Source organism: Pteropus vampyrus, unplaced genomic scaffold, assembly GCF_000151845.1.
Source record: "Pteropus vampyrus isolate Shadow unplaced genomic scaffold, Pvam_2.0 Scaffold446, whole genome shotgun sequence".
Lineage (NCBI taxonomy): Eukaryota > Metazoa > Chordata > Mammalia > Chiroptera > Pteropodidae > Pteropus > Pteropus vampyrus.
In genome coordinates this window covers 121,271-135,431 of record NW_011889227.1, presented here as the reverse complement: position 1 = coordinate 135,431, position 14,161 = coordinate 121,271, and the positions used below count along the sequence as shown (strand labels likewise).

Sequence of the window (14,161 nt, the reverse complement as noted above, 5' to 3'; positions counted from 1 at the left end):
TCCCCAAATCCACTGCATCCTGTCTTCTGAACACCCCCAGTTCCTCTGCCTCAGGCCCCGCCCCATGACCATGGCCCCTCAGCTTTCACCTGAAATTTTGCAAAGCCTTCTCAAGGTCTCCCAGTCCCACATCTTGACCCCTCCAGTGCCTTCTTGGCACCCTGGAACTGTTGTAAACCTCAAATCCACTTTGTCTCTTCCCTGCCTGAGATGCTTCGTGATTCCACAGTGTCCTCAGGACAAAGCCCTAGCCACTTGGGCTGGCATTCAAGGTCCTGTGCCTCTACCTCCTCAGCTCCAGCTCAGATGGCTCTGCCCACGCAAGCTAGGTTTGCACTGGAGGACCCTCCTTCCTTCCCTTCCTCTTCCTCCTCCTGAGAAGCCCTCTGGATGTCACTTCCCCAGGAAGCTTTCTGCCACCGCTCCATTCAACTGTCTTGAGCCACAGGTCCAGTGTGACTCCGGCACGATGGGATCTTGTCTCTTCTCTGACACCCAGCACAGAGCTTCTCAAGGGAGGCACTCAGTTTTAACGGTCATACCTACATTTCTTTCTCCACTAAAAACTAATTAACGTATCTATCCTCCTGCTAAATATGAAACAAACACAAAAACAGGATCTCCTCCCTCTGGACTTCCTTCCCTCCCAAATCCTACACTCGGGTTTTTTGGGCTGGCTCTGTTTGTCACCTGACAGGGAGGACAGTTCTGGCCCCCCGCTTCGTTCTGCTGGCAGAGACCTGGCCTCAGTCACAGGGGGCTCTCGGCGTTGTTCTCCAGAGCTGGACACGGACTGAGGACCTGGCCTCAAGCCCTGTGCATTCGGCCTCACTGTGTTCCTGTTCTCCGGCTAGAACGCAAGGCTTCGGCTCACGCCCCAGGCTGTGGGTTTCTTCCTATTTCTTTCCTTCAGAGGGAGGTTTATTTCAAGTCTGCACAGAATTCCCTTTTCTGTTTCCATGTGGCTGAGACTTCGTTATGAACAGTTCCTTCTCTGATCTTAATGTGTTTGAGAAGGACCACGTGGATTTTGGATTGTACTCTGCTATCTTGACCTGGAAATCTCTCTTTTTTTTCCTATTCATTGAAGCTGGAGAAAGTTAAATTGGATCCGTCACGGTCGGTGGAGAATACACAGGACAAGGTGAGAGCGTCCGGGGAAGCAATGCGACCATGACTCTGGCCAGGCCTCCCTTCTGCCCCCCAGCACCGGGCGCCCTCGCGCCCTCTGCAGACATTCTGGTCTTGGCACGAGAAGCAGTCTCCGTTAGCCGGCCAGTGTCTCAGCGTCCCTCCTCGCCTTCTCTGGTCCTGAAGCACTGGACACGGTCTGCAGTCGCCATCAGGGAGGACCTGTGAGGTCTCGGTTGGGCACAGGTCCCAAACGCCAGACCATCTCCCTTGCCCCACGCATCCTGGCTCCTCCCTGCAGCAGCGGGCCCACGTCTACCCAGGAGATCGTGTCTGGGAGCCCGGAGTGTCTCTCTCCACGCTGGCCCTTTGCCCACTCCCACGATGCCCCGTGGAATCCTTCCTACGTCCCTTTTGTCCCTTAACACAAAAGCTCGTCTACTCTTTTTCATCTAGTGTAGCCCTTGATGGCTATTTGGGACGACAGTCAGAGAAAGCTTACACGCCCCTTGACTAATCTCAAACTATTAGAAACCTGGGGCTCATCTTCTCCAGAGTTCAGCTTTTAGAAATGCCAGCCCTAGTTTGTAAATCAGCTCAAAACAAAACAAAACCCCGTGGAATGTTTATTATTAGGAACAGGTTGAGCTCTTTGTTTTCTGTCACATGTCCTTCCTCCCGTGACCGCTCTGCACCTTACAAAGACTTCCTTCCTTCCAGTATACAAAACTTGGAGCCACAAAAGACGTGTGGAGGGGACCCCCATCCCTGCAACGGGTCATGACACCACAGCCAGTATTTATGGCTTCCTTTCGCCTTCGTGAATGCCACACTCCCTTGGCCTCCAGCCAGCACCTCAGCTGCTCAGGGAGCTTGACCAGCTGGGGTGACTTAACATCATGGAGATGTCACATCTCTCCAAATTAAACTGTAAACTCACTGCATATTCCAATCACAATCCCATCAAGGAAGCTAAGCAGGGTCGAGCCCGGTTAGTACTTGGATGGGAGACCACCTAGGAAGACCAGGTGCCGCAGGCGTAAAAAATTAAAAAGCAAGGGATCGTAAGCTGATAAGGTCCTTGCAATCTGTGAGGTCAACCAAGGGTTGCCTCGCCTAAAAAAAAATTCCATCAAGGCTTTTCACAGAATTGGGAAAACTGATACGAAAATATAGATAGAAAAGCAAAGGGCCAAGAACAGCCAAGCCAATTTTGAAGAACGAAGTGGGGGTGGGAGGGATCGGCCCTGTCAGATAATTACACAGCCAGAGCAATCAAAGCAAGCAGACCGTTATTTCCCACATATGATGGATGTTTCTTTATCACAATAGCCTGGAAGTTCTGCAGTTTTGGTTTTGATTTCTTCTTTGACATGAATCATTTTAACAGATCTATAAATGTACTTATAAATTTATAAATAGTATAACTATAGACATTAGAGCCTTTTGTTTCCTGGTTTTGTTATTTATGTTTGTTTGTTTTAAGGTCTTATGATGAGAGACTGTTGTCTGGACTATTTCTCTTCTTCTGGAATGTTCTAAAACTTTCTCTGAGGCTTAATAGATGGTTATTGTAGTAAAGTCCCAAGAGCAGTTGAAAGGATGGTGCCTTCTCTGTTTTTTTCTGTTGTAGAGTTTGAAACCTGTTATTTCCAGCTGCCAAAATTCTTGTCTTCTCATTAGCTTTTACTTTATAAATGTAGGGGGTTGGGTGCATAGAGTCTCCTACTTATGAGAGACGGAGTGTGTGTTTTGGTTTTTCATGGTCTGTGTGGATTTGAGGGGATTCTGAAAGATTAGTGAGGAGGACAATTCCAACATTATAAACCACGGGTCTTCCCCAAAACCACACCAGATGTTGAAAATATTTCCTTTGAGTTTACCATCTATCTGATCATCTGATAAGCAATAACCATCATTATACAAGAGAGATCCTTAGTTTGGGTGTGTAGTCAAGTTCATTCATTTGGGGACTTGTTAAGAAATTCATCCCCAGCCCAAGGTCAAAACAAAGTCCCTCACTTTTTTTGTTGTTGTGGGCAGCTCTCCTGTGCATTGCTGGATGTCCTGCAATACCCCACAAACTGCGACAATAAAAATGTCTCCAGACATGGCCAAGTGTAATCTGGGGGACAAAATCACCCCCCAGTTGAGAAAACACTAGTTGGAGTTCTTTATTGTCTATGGGGTGAGGTAAGGATCCAGTAATTTTTCTCAGTATGGTGACTCACATCTACTAATACCAAATAACTCCTTTTCAAACTTATTTATGATGCCACAGCTATTACATAGCAAGTTCCTGCATATGCTTGGATCCGTCGTATGTAGTAGACATTGACTGATGTCACAAACTCTCCTCTTCCTGGGCACAGAGCCCCCTTTGCATCAAAATGGGGCAGAAGAGGAGACTGTCACTTCCAGGGCTGGGCAGCTGGGAGCACCCCCTTCTGAGGACACCTTGTCAAGATATGGATCTGGGGCTTGAATGAGCTCACCGAGGCTGTTCTCACTCAGGGTCTCCTGCGGCTGGGGGAGCAGCTAGAGCCAGGAATTGAGGCAGGACAGGGCAGTTCCTCGAGTGGGGGCGGGGGGGACCAAGCCCCGCCCCGAGAGAGAAGAGGGTTCTTAGCGGAGAGCATAGAAAGAATTCAAACACATTCCAAAGCTAGAGTCAAAAGGAAAGTTTATAAAAGGGGAAAGCAAAGACAAAAAGTCAAGACAAGGAACAGAAGCCCCGAGTGTCAGGGGATCCAGTTCGTATACCATTCTTGAGTTCCTGTGAGTTACAGAGTCTTTGTTTACCCGTTTCCTTTGATACAGACAGACGGGATGGAAAGAGTGTGTAGCGTGAAAGGCCTAGCTGGCAGTTCCCAGACTTTGATCCATAGGTTCCCTATGGATTTAGGCATAGAGAATGAACGATTTTATTGTGTGTAGGGCAGTCCCTTAAAGACTTTGTCTTCCCCGTTTCCCCTTCTCTGGGTGGGGAAACGGGTTGTTAGCCATCCCAACAGGAATCTTCCTCTGCTCTGCAGGTGTCTTCGGGTCTGGCTGCGGGGCTGATTGGCATTTTGCAGTCTCTGAAAGTAGCTCGATTTAACATTTTCTCTTGCCTCCTCCCTACATTAGAACAACTAAGATTCTCTCTCTCTCTCTCTCTCCCTCTCTCTCTCCCTCTCTTCCTCCCTCCCTCCCTCTCCACCCACCGCTCACCCCGTGGCGACCTCAGGCTAGCTGGGCCTTCTGCATAATGACCAAAATGAGTTCCTCAAGAGAAAATGCAAAGCTGTGCGACCTTCTCTAACTTCGCCTGGGGAGACCACAGTGTCGCTTCCTACAGCCACAAGTCCTGCCCAGCTTCCTTGGGAGGACAGAGCCGCCCGAGCGTCAGAGTATCTGTAGGCATGTTTCAGAATCCCCACAAAAACTCCGATTTTGATTTCAAACTCCCTATCCCTCGTGCGTGGTTTGTTTTTCTCTCCGGAAGGTTGCGTGCGAGTTCTTCATTTTCTTTCGGGGGACTCTTTAATTTCACGACCTGCTTTGGTATCAGTGTTTGGTCTTTTTTTTTTTTTTTTTTTTTTTCCATTCAATATGCTCTCGACTCATGGTGCCTTTCAATCTGAAAGCTCACCTTCCATCCTGGGAATTTTGTCGTGTTCATTTGATCATCTGCTCCCTATTTTTTCCCTACCTCCCCCGACTCTTTCTCTCGGAAGCTCCCCAAACAATACTCTATTTTTCGTATCTTCCCATGCTTTGATCTTTTTGTTCTATTTGTCGTATGTATTTTTCAGTTTTATCTCCTGAGACTTTTCTGCTGTCCTAGTTTGAAGTTCCAAGAGCTCCTTTCGTTCTGAGAGCCTCCTTATCTTCTGGATGCGATGTCTTTTGTCATCTCCTTGGAGATGATGATGGAAGTTTAAATTTTCTTGTGCACACTGCGTGGTCTCTATCTTCCTTGAGTTCCTTTTGTTTGCCCTGTTTAGTATTCTTTCTTTTATGTTAGAGGTTTCTCTCAAATGTCTGGCAGTTACTTTGTGGCAGCCTGACCCCGCCTGGCCGATTCCTGCTAGAACGTTTTTGGGTCCTGACTGCCCTTCCCCCACCTCAAGGACTCTCCAACTAACATCATAGCTTGTTTCATAGCTTGCCAACCAATTAATATTCTTCCTTCTATCTGTGGCTGTGTAGGGATGGCAAGACTATATAAAACTGTTATATTACAATGGGGGCTCAGCCTTCAGATAAGAATCTGCCGTGCGGGGTGGGCATCAGTAAACGCTGCTTCCTGTTCGTAGCCTCAGTGTCCCGTCTCTGTCTCTCCCTTTGAGAATCGCAACAACTTGTCCCTCGATGGCTGTTGTGTTAGGAGTGAGCAGGAAAGTTGAGGGAAGTTCTGGGCAAGAAAAGGTGGGCTGGAGGACAACTCAGCGACACACTCTGGAGGGTTGGCCCTGATTGTTTGCAGCCTCTTTCTGCAGCGTGCGTACCGTGGGGACATGGACGATTGCCTGTTTGAGCTACCCCCAAGGCCCCCTCTCCCTTAAACATTTTTACCAACAACCCAACGCTAGTTCCCCAGTCTTTCCTCTCCCAAGCTCCTGGATGCTGGCCTCTGCCCAGAACTGGAGATGCTGACTTAGCCTTCTCTTTCCTGGCAGAGTGCACAGTGAGAGGTGCCACTCGAAGTTCTCTGGTGGGAGAGCTTCCTTCTCCAAGGTCCTTCAGGCTAGCTGTGCAGAGGCCTGGTGAGCCATGCTCTTAGGGTTTGTCCTGGAGGCTGCAACACGGCAGGTGCAGGTTAATTGGCAGCACAAGTTTCAGGCCCCTGAAGTTTGCTGGGGCCTCAGGGCTGGCTCAACAGGTCCCACAGGTAACTGCCAGGAGGCCAGCCTGCTCCTGCTGTCTCTAGGAATAACACGTGAAGCCAAATAGCCCTTGCAACAATCTCTCAAACTATCCAGGACTCGATTCCTAAGTGACAGCTTCCTTAATTTTTATCCCCCTTTCCAAGTTAAGACAAAAGAAAGCAAGCCAAGTCCGCTGCTGCCGTAAGCAGCGACTTAGGACGCCTGCTGCCAGGCGGCCCACCGCCCACCCACGGCTTCCACGCCCCCACCAGCTCACCCAGCCAGGCTCCATCCTTTAGCAACCTGGATGGTGAAATGAGGCAGTGTGAGCGCCTCTTGGATGATCCAGTGTTTCGTGTATGTACGAGATGCCCAAGGAAGCCAGGAGAGCATCACATGACTGGAAGGGTGACTAACCCTTCCAGTGAGTCAGCCTGGGCTGCTGAGCCCCTTGGCTCCTGCCCCCACCCTTCCCCACCAGGGATCCTAGGCGCCTGCTGTACCACATTAAAGCCATCTGGCAGGCGGCCTGCTGGGACTACAAAGCATGCTTACATAAGTGAACTTCTTCTCTAGAGACCGTGAGAACCTCAAAGGCAGGGACCATGATTAATTTTCTCGGTTTTTTTTTTTTTCCTCTCTTCCTGTTTCTTGAGTTCAATAAACAGACTGGGTGAAGGGGTCCAGGAACACACTCTGATTATGTTTTCGGGTTTCAGGTATCCTAGCCGGCCGCCACCTCCCGAGTTTGACAGGTGAAGGTCCCAAAGCACCCTACCCGAGAAATACAATGTTCACAGCATGACTTCTCTTGCTAATTTTATTGGCCTTGCGGAAGAGCTGGGTGGCAGGCGGCCCCCTGCCTCCTGCCGAGGGTGCCACAAGCTCTCACTGTTTGTTGTTGCCATTGATGGGCAGGTTCACATGCTCGGGGGAGGCCAGGAAGGCCTTGAGCTTGGGCCGGGCACTGAGGCGAGCCACATAGGCCGAGAGCAAGGGGAAGGAGTCCAGGCAGCTGGGGGCCAGGACCTGGTGGTTCAGCAGTAAGTTCAGCAGGTTGTAGTCGGCGAAGGAGATCTGCAGGGTAGGGGTCGGGAGCAGCAGGTGAGAGGAGGCAGGGGTCTGGGGAGATGGGGGTCTTGGGAGCCCAAGCTGTCCCCTAGGTCCACCCAGCAACAAATGGCTCACGTGCTCTCTCTGCACCTGTCTCCCATCTGTAAGAAGAGGGTGGCATTGCCGGGGTAGGACAGGGACGGCCACTCACCTGGTTGCCCACGATGAAGGCCTGGCCCCCCTGGTTCTGGGCCAGCAGCGTCTCAAAGGGCTTCAGGTGCTCTGGCAGCTCCTTCACATAGTTCTCTTTCCCTGCCTCCTGCCAGAAAGATGCCTTGTGTGTCACCCGGACCTCACCCTGCTGCACGCCCCAGGCCCTGTGCTGGCCTGGACACGCCCCCTTCTGGTGGCCCCATCTCAGTGAATCACCGCCCGCCCAGGGCCCCTGAGCTCTTCTGCTCACTCTCCACTCCCAAGCCATTGTCACATTCTGTCCACTTCAGCAGCAATTTCGTCCTCTGCTCCATCCCAGCCTTCACAGGCCTGCTGCGAAAGCCCTGGAGGACCCTTCTAGACCTCCCGCTTCAACTCCACCCTGCTCAGACTCCCAGGCGGGGTGCGGAGGGGGGCGGGTTCAGACCTTCAGGGCCCGGGTCTGCTGCCCCTCCCCACCCACGACCTGCTTCTGCTAAATTGGTCCCAGGTTCCTGAATTTGCTCCATGTCTGCCTACTTTGTGCACCCCGAGAGTGCCAGCACCCCCTTCCAGAAGCTGGCTATAGATCCTTCTCCACCACCAGCACCAGGAAGCCCTCCTGACCACCGCAGCCAAGGCCATCGGGAACCGCCGTGGGCTCGATGTCTCCTGTCCCTGCACTGTTCTGCCACAACCCATCAACTGACTGGGTCCATCCCCCAGGCAGTGAGGCTGGGGGTCATGGCTTGTTCATGACGGCGTCTGGCCCCCAGCACAGAGCCCGACCCAGCCCAGGCCCTTGAGGAAGGGAGGTGGCCAGCAGCGGATGACGGGTGCGGTGCGGGGTGGGAAGACAGGAAGCCCCTCACTTTGTTGGTCCCACATGCCTGCCCCTGGTGCCCATGCTCACGTAGTTGGTGTAGATGAAGGTGCCGTATTTGCAGCGGAGGTCCTCCACGCCGTCATTTACCATGTCCACCAGGGCCGCCTCCCGCTGGTCCTTCCCATACAGCCCTGGGGGCACGGGAGAGCAGACAGCGTGACTGCACTCCTGACACACAACTACCCGCTGATCTAATGACAGGCCACGTGGCTGCCTGTGGGCCAAGGCCAGGGAGAAGGGAGAAGAATGTGGACGGGAGGGACAATCCTGATCCACAGCAGATGCTCAGAACTCAGTGGGAGGCAGCCTAGCATAGGGCTAGGTTTATAGGCAGACCTTGACTTGACCTGGGGCAAGTTGCCTCCTGTGCTTGGCAGCTTGATTTAAATGAAGGAAGCTCCCAGGGCTTGCACTGAGCAGGTGCTCAGGAACGATCGCTGATGCTCAACCACCCCCGCCCCAGGCTCCGCTACTTGAACTCACCCAGGGAGCGCCCCAGGTGGCGCAGGATGGCATTGGACTGGTATAGGGTGAGGTCTCCATCCTGGAACTTGGGGAGTTGTCCATACAGCTGGGGAGTGGCACAGCTCTGTTAGAGGTGCTGAGCTCGGCTGCCCGCACCTTAGTTTTGCTCCCCCAAGGCCCAGCCCATGCCCCCCGTGGGGCACCGGTACTCACGCAGGAGGCCTTGAGAGGGCCCTGCAGCCACGTCTCCTTGGTCACCACCTCCTCTTTCCAGCTCTGGCCCTGGTCAGCCAGCAGCATGCGCATGGCCTCGCAGCGCCCTGGTGTGGGCAGACAGGAGTGTGGGGACCGGCAGAGACCCCAGCCCCACGGAGCCCTGGGGAAGGGCCATGGGGGTGGGGACTGCCATCTTCTCACAGCAAACAGGAGATGGAATGCTCTAGCCTAGGGAGCTCCGGGACACGGAAAAGGAGATAGGCTAGTAGACACATGAGGAAGAGGAAGGGTGTTGGGCGTCATCCTACGTGGTGAGGGCCCGTGGGCTGCAGCCCCCACTCCCTCCTCCCTCGTCCCAGTCGCAAACCCCTACCTTGGACGGGGAAGTAGACGATGGCGTAGGGCGGCACTGGAGGGGTCAGGACAGTTTGTCAGAGGCCAGAAGACGGCACCATGGGGAGCAGCGCGCCCGCGCGCCCGCCCGCCCTCCCTGGGGTCCCACCCCTCGCTCGGAGCGCTCAGGACCCACTAGGGGCTAGTCCCTGCGCTGGCGGCGCCGGGCCCCCCTAAGAGCCTCAAACCCGTGCTGGTGCCCTGGATCCCCGTCCTGGCTTTGGTGGCTGGGAGTGAAGGACCTCGAAAGCCCGGGCGTGAACTCACTGGTTGCAGCGCAGACAAAGAAAGCGATGGCGGAAATACGCGGTGCAGCGGAGCAGCCTCGAGCCTTATAAGGTTGTCCGCCCCCTCCTGCCCCGCCCCGCCCCGCCCCGCCCACAGTACTGCGTCACGGCGCCCGCCAGGCCGCTGATCGTGTTCTCACAGTGAGGGCTGGAGTACCGGTTCCAGAATCTTCCAGAGGCCTTCCCTTTACCCGGTCTGGCCCGTTTCCTTGCTTGGGGTGCAGACCCCCGCGGCACAAGCCCTTGCACGTGGACACTTGTTCCCGCAGACAGAAGACATGATGGATACTGCCCACAGCGTAACAGACACATGTGCCCTGTACACAGACACACATGTACGTACACAAACACGCGAGTTTTCACACAAACCACACTCCAAGCTGGGGTTTTCATACCCATCAGCCGTTTGGATGTCACCATCCTGGTTCTCGTTATGTCATATATCCGGGTGCTATCTGCTTACCATTTTTCTCTAAATTACATCATCTCAACTCAAACCTAAATTGATAAGGGGACACTGGACCCTCCCTTTTCAAAAGTAACATTAGCGAGTTTCGGCATTTCTGGCACAGTTAACGCCAAACCAAGCTGTACCCTCGGGTGTCACTGGGATGGAGGACAATTGCAGAGGGTTCCAGGATGAGAGCTGCAACCATGTTTAACCCTGTCTGTCTGCCTCAGAACCCCTCTCCCGAGGTTCAGGCCGCCCGCCCTCTGGGTCCCTCGGCCCCATGGCTGTGGTGGACAGCACTGCGGGCCGTGTTTCCTAAAGACCCTTCTTCCTGCAGAGCTGGCCAGATGAGCTGAGGCTGCAGCTGGGCCCAGGTGGGGGCTGGCCCCACTGGGCAAGTTCTCCAAACACATCCAGGCGGAAGCTTCTGAACTCTGTGGTTACTGGGGAGGAGGGAGGCCTTAAGGGAGACTGATAGGTCCCTCTTTCCCCGAGATGGGGACTCTGGAAGGAGAGGCAGCCACTGGGGAGGGACACCGTGGTCCCTGTCGGGCCTAGTGAGTCCAGGCGGCTGTGGGGTTGGTGCGGGCGGGGCTGGGGGGGTTCTTCAGGAGGCAGAAAGAAAACTCAAACAGGAGCTCAGCAGAGTGGTGGGATCGATCCGGGAGAGCCAGTTTCCTGCCCAGGGCTGATGCCCTCTCTTTCTTCATCTTTGATGCCCCTTCCTGCCCAGAGCGGTAAGAAGCTTGAAAACTCTTTCGAAATGTAAGTAACTTCATGTGGACAATAAACGGATGTTTTCCTCACAGCCCCTCAGCAGGTGGAGTGCAGGGGTGGCACCCTCCTGGACTGGCCCAGCCATAGGTGGTCCAGGCAAGGACAGGCACTGTCCTATGGCAGTTCTGGCCCATGGGGGCTGGGCCAAGTCACCATCAGCTCTGTGCCTCTGGGTCTTCCAACACTCTGCAGGTTCCGGCCCGGGGGCCGGACCTCTTTCCTGAGGCCCCACTAATACCTTCCTTACCCATTAACACACGAAACGCTTGTCTTATTTTTCTCCCAGAAGAGGTTAATTTGTTTCTTTGACTTGTGCTAGAAGCAACCGGAAACTTGCCTTCCCCTGTCCTGCATACCTGGTATTCAGCCAGCTACAAAAAGCAAAGAAAAAACAAAGCAAAGAAACAGTTGCGATTTTTCTATGGGAAACAGCGGGAACGTTCCCTTTCTGCTACATTTTCTCCTTGCCTCAAATTCCACAGCCCTGTCAAAGACACTCCCGCATCTCCAAAAATTCACACTTCCACGCACACTCGCACAACCCTTTCACATACTGTCACACACATATGCAGACACATTTACATGCGCGCGCACGCGCACACACACACACCCCTCGTTGGCACTGGCATCTCGGCGGGCGGCAGAGGCCTCTTTCTCTGGGCTGTCCAGGGCCTGACGGGGACAGCCAGACCTCAGGGGCTACCTGTGTGTTGTAAGAGACGCCTACAGCCCTGGCAGGATGCCTGGTGCTCGGAGCAACAAGGACATCAGAAGCAGATGTGGACCTGCGCACAAGGACACATTGCGGGGAGGGCGCATACGTCTGACCGATTCCGAGACTTCTTGCTCTAGGGACTGGAAAGGGATACTTTAGAGGATAAGAAAAAGATACTTGAGAAGAAATAGCTGAGAACGGGGTGGGGGCTTTGAGGCTGAATCTGGGAGCTGGCTGGAGCTTGGATCTACTAACCTGATAGTACCCATTACTAAATTACAAAGCCAGCATCGTAGGGAAACTTAATAAAAGGCCATGGAGACAGGGTTTGGGGATGCTAACATTGCCAATCCTCCTCTCCCTTATCCACGTAAGTTAAACATTTCCAGACTCCAACTCTTCTTCCGAACCGTCTGCGCAACACCTGTGTAGGTAGGGGGCCTGGGTCTGGGCTATTAAATTGGAAGTGGGGGTAGAGATGGGGTGGCCCCGGCTGATGCTTCTCCCTACCCCTCCTGCCCCAGCCCCAGCCCAGCCCCGGGTCTTGTCCGCTTCCCATCGCTCTAAGCCTAACCCAGCCTCCCCGTTTGTCCTGGGTTGTGCCAAAGCATTTGCCTATCCCCACCTTCATCCCTGTGTGCCACGGAGATTTCTGGAGTTCGTTTTAACTTGTCTGGTTCCTCTTCCCTCCTACAGCAGGGTCACAGGGCAGTCCTGGGCTGTCCCTGCCATGCTGGACTGTGTGTGTGTATGTGTGTGTGTGTGTGTGTGTGTGTGCACGCACGTGCACACCTGTTCAATTCCTAGTGTGTTGTTATCGTTTGCCTGTACTAGATCTCCACGCCCCCACACACACTGCTATCTGTATGTGTGTATTTATGTATTAATATACATGTTCCCTTTATCTCTACATTCCATTCTCTCTTCCTGTGGGCGAGACTATTCAAATGCATGCATGGAAATGCAACTGCTGCATCCCAGGTATGTGAGCACCTGATCTGCATACCGAGAGCCAGGTTGGCCTCCCAGGCGAATGCGCCAGCTCACTCCACACTCCCGGGAGGTTTGCTGCAGCCCCACCAGCTCTCCAACACCTGCCATGAGCCGCTTTGGAACCTGCGCCGGCCCAACAGACGTAAAGCCCTGTGCTGTTTTAAGTTGCATGTCTCTCATTCCTAAGGATTTCGGTCATCTTTTGATGTGTGCTCATTGGATTTTGTTTTTGTTATCTGGAAATTGCCTTTTCGAATCCCGGCCACTTTCTCTTTGATCTGCTGCCTACTCTCTGTTGATTTGCAGGAGTTCTTCGTTTATTCTACATATTAGTGCTCGGCTTAGGCATGATGCGTCTCCCTACCCCTCCTGTTCTATTCTATCGACTGAATAGAACTCCTTAATTTTAGCGTAATCAAGTTCAGGTGGTGTTTTGAGCAGGGGCCACTTATGCTTTGTGCTTTGAAACTTTGCTTCGAAGTCTTTTATTACTGCCTTGGATCACAACAACATTCTCTCGTCGTCTCCTATTAACTTCGTAGAATTACTTTCACATTTACACCGTTAATTCATCTAGACGCCATCTTGCCTGGGCTGTCAAGTAGGAACTATGCCCTGCAACGCCATCCACTGGACAGTCTGACTTATAAATGAAGCTCCTGTGGTAACCGGGTCTGCTTGTCAGTTCTGTCTCTGCCACTGTCTATTTGTTCCAGTATCACAATTTTTATTATTACGGTTTTATAAAACTGGTAGCGAAAAGGACACTCTCCAGCTTTTTAAAAAAAAAGGTTTTTTCAGCTCTATGTGGATCTCTGTTTGTCTAGAAAACTGTTATTGTAAATTTATCTAATTTCTCCAAAACAATCTAACTTCGATTAAGGCTGCGCTAAATTTAAAAATGAATTCGGAGAGAACTCACATCTCTATAACTTTGTCATCCTACTCTTAGTGATAATCGGTTTCTCTATTCATATTTTCTTCTATATCCTTTATTCAAGTTTTCTGCCAAGAAGTCTTACATATTCTTAGATAGTCTAGGTACATTGTACCTTGCTGCTGTGGATAATATCTTATTTTTTTTTAGTTGGGTGTTGGTATTGGAGATGTAGAGAAATCCTAAAAATACTATTGGTCTTATGGGTTTATACCTAGCAATGTCGCTGAAATCTCTTCTTGATTCTGTTCGTTAGTTGGTGTCTGTCCATTCCAGTGACCCTTTTAGATAAATGGTCACATCATTTGCAAATGATGAGAATTTTATCTCCTCCGTTCTGGCCCTCATACCATTTATTACATTAATTCGTGGTAGCTTGTTTCTGATCTTAAAGGGGCATGGGGGCATACATGAAGAAAGGGGATGCCTGTGTCCATATCCCCACCTCTCATGGCTCAGGCTGACCTATCCCTTGGTCAGTGTGTCTAGGCTGGGGGGCCACAGGCCATTACAAATAATCTTTGCTGTAGATTTTTGACATGAAACCTGCATCGAGTTCAACAAGTTCTCTTTCATTCCTAGTTGAGTAAGAATTTGTATCGTAGATATCAAATCTTGTCAACTGGTTTTTCTACATTGCTTGATGTTATCGCATGCTGTTTCTCCTTTATTTCTATTAGCGTGGAGGATTACACGAATACATGTTCTAATGAATTCCTAAAATAAGCCCTACTTAATCGCGATGTACTATTTTCGATACGATATTGTGCGTTTTGTTTAAGACTTTAATATCTGTGTTCACAAGTGAAATG

At 51.9% G+C, this 14,161-nt stretch overlaps 1 protein-coding gene and 1 long non-coding RNA gene across 3 annotated transcripts; one reads left to right on the top strand and one right to left on the bottom strand.

Moving 5' to 3' along the window:
• The first annotated feature begins 14 nt into the window (after nt 1–14).
• Nucleotides 15–2,731, top strand: LOC111732337. 2 transcript variants are annotated; one of them, XR_002777505.1, is made up of 3 exons: nt 15–455; nt 698–884; nt 1,091–2,731. It is a non-coding gene; the product is annotated as an uncharacterized LOC111732337 (long non-coding RNA). The 2 variants fall into 2 exon arrangements; XR_002777504.1 differs by lacking the exon at nt 698–884.
• A 4,055-nt stretch (nt 2,732–6,786) lies between these two features.
• LOC105306558 (glutathione S-transferase P) lies at nt 6,787–9,554 on the bottom strand. The gene is made up of 7 exons (XM_011381622.2): nt 9,457–9,554; nt 9,170–9,205; nt 8,794–8,900; nt 8,599–8,686; nt 8,143–8,246; nt 7,249–7,356; nt 6,787–7,061 (listed from the first exon to the last, which is right to left on the bottom strand). Coding segments are annotated over exons 1-7 (633 nt in total). The 5' UTR covers nt 9,458–9,554; the 3' UTR covers nt 6,787–6,872.
• Between the last annotated feature and the right edge of the window lie 4,607 nt (nt 9,555–14,161).

Coding starts and splice junctions, on each gene's coding strand:
- LOC105306558 (XM_011381622.2), bottom strand. Junction 8,901..9,169: donor CGTCTACTTCCCCGTCCAAG/GTAGGGGTTTGC, acceptor TGCCCACACCAG/GGCGCTGCGAGGCCATGCGC. Junction 7,357..8,142: donor CCTTCATCTACACCAACTAC/GTGAGCATGGGC, acceptor TCTTTCTGGCAG/GAGGCAGGGAAAGAGAACTA.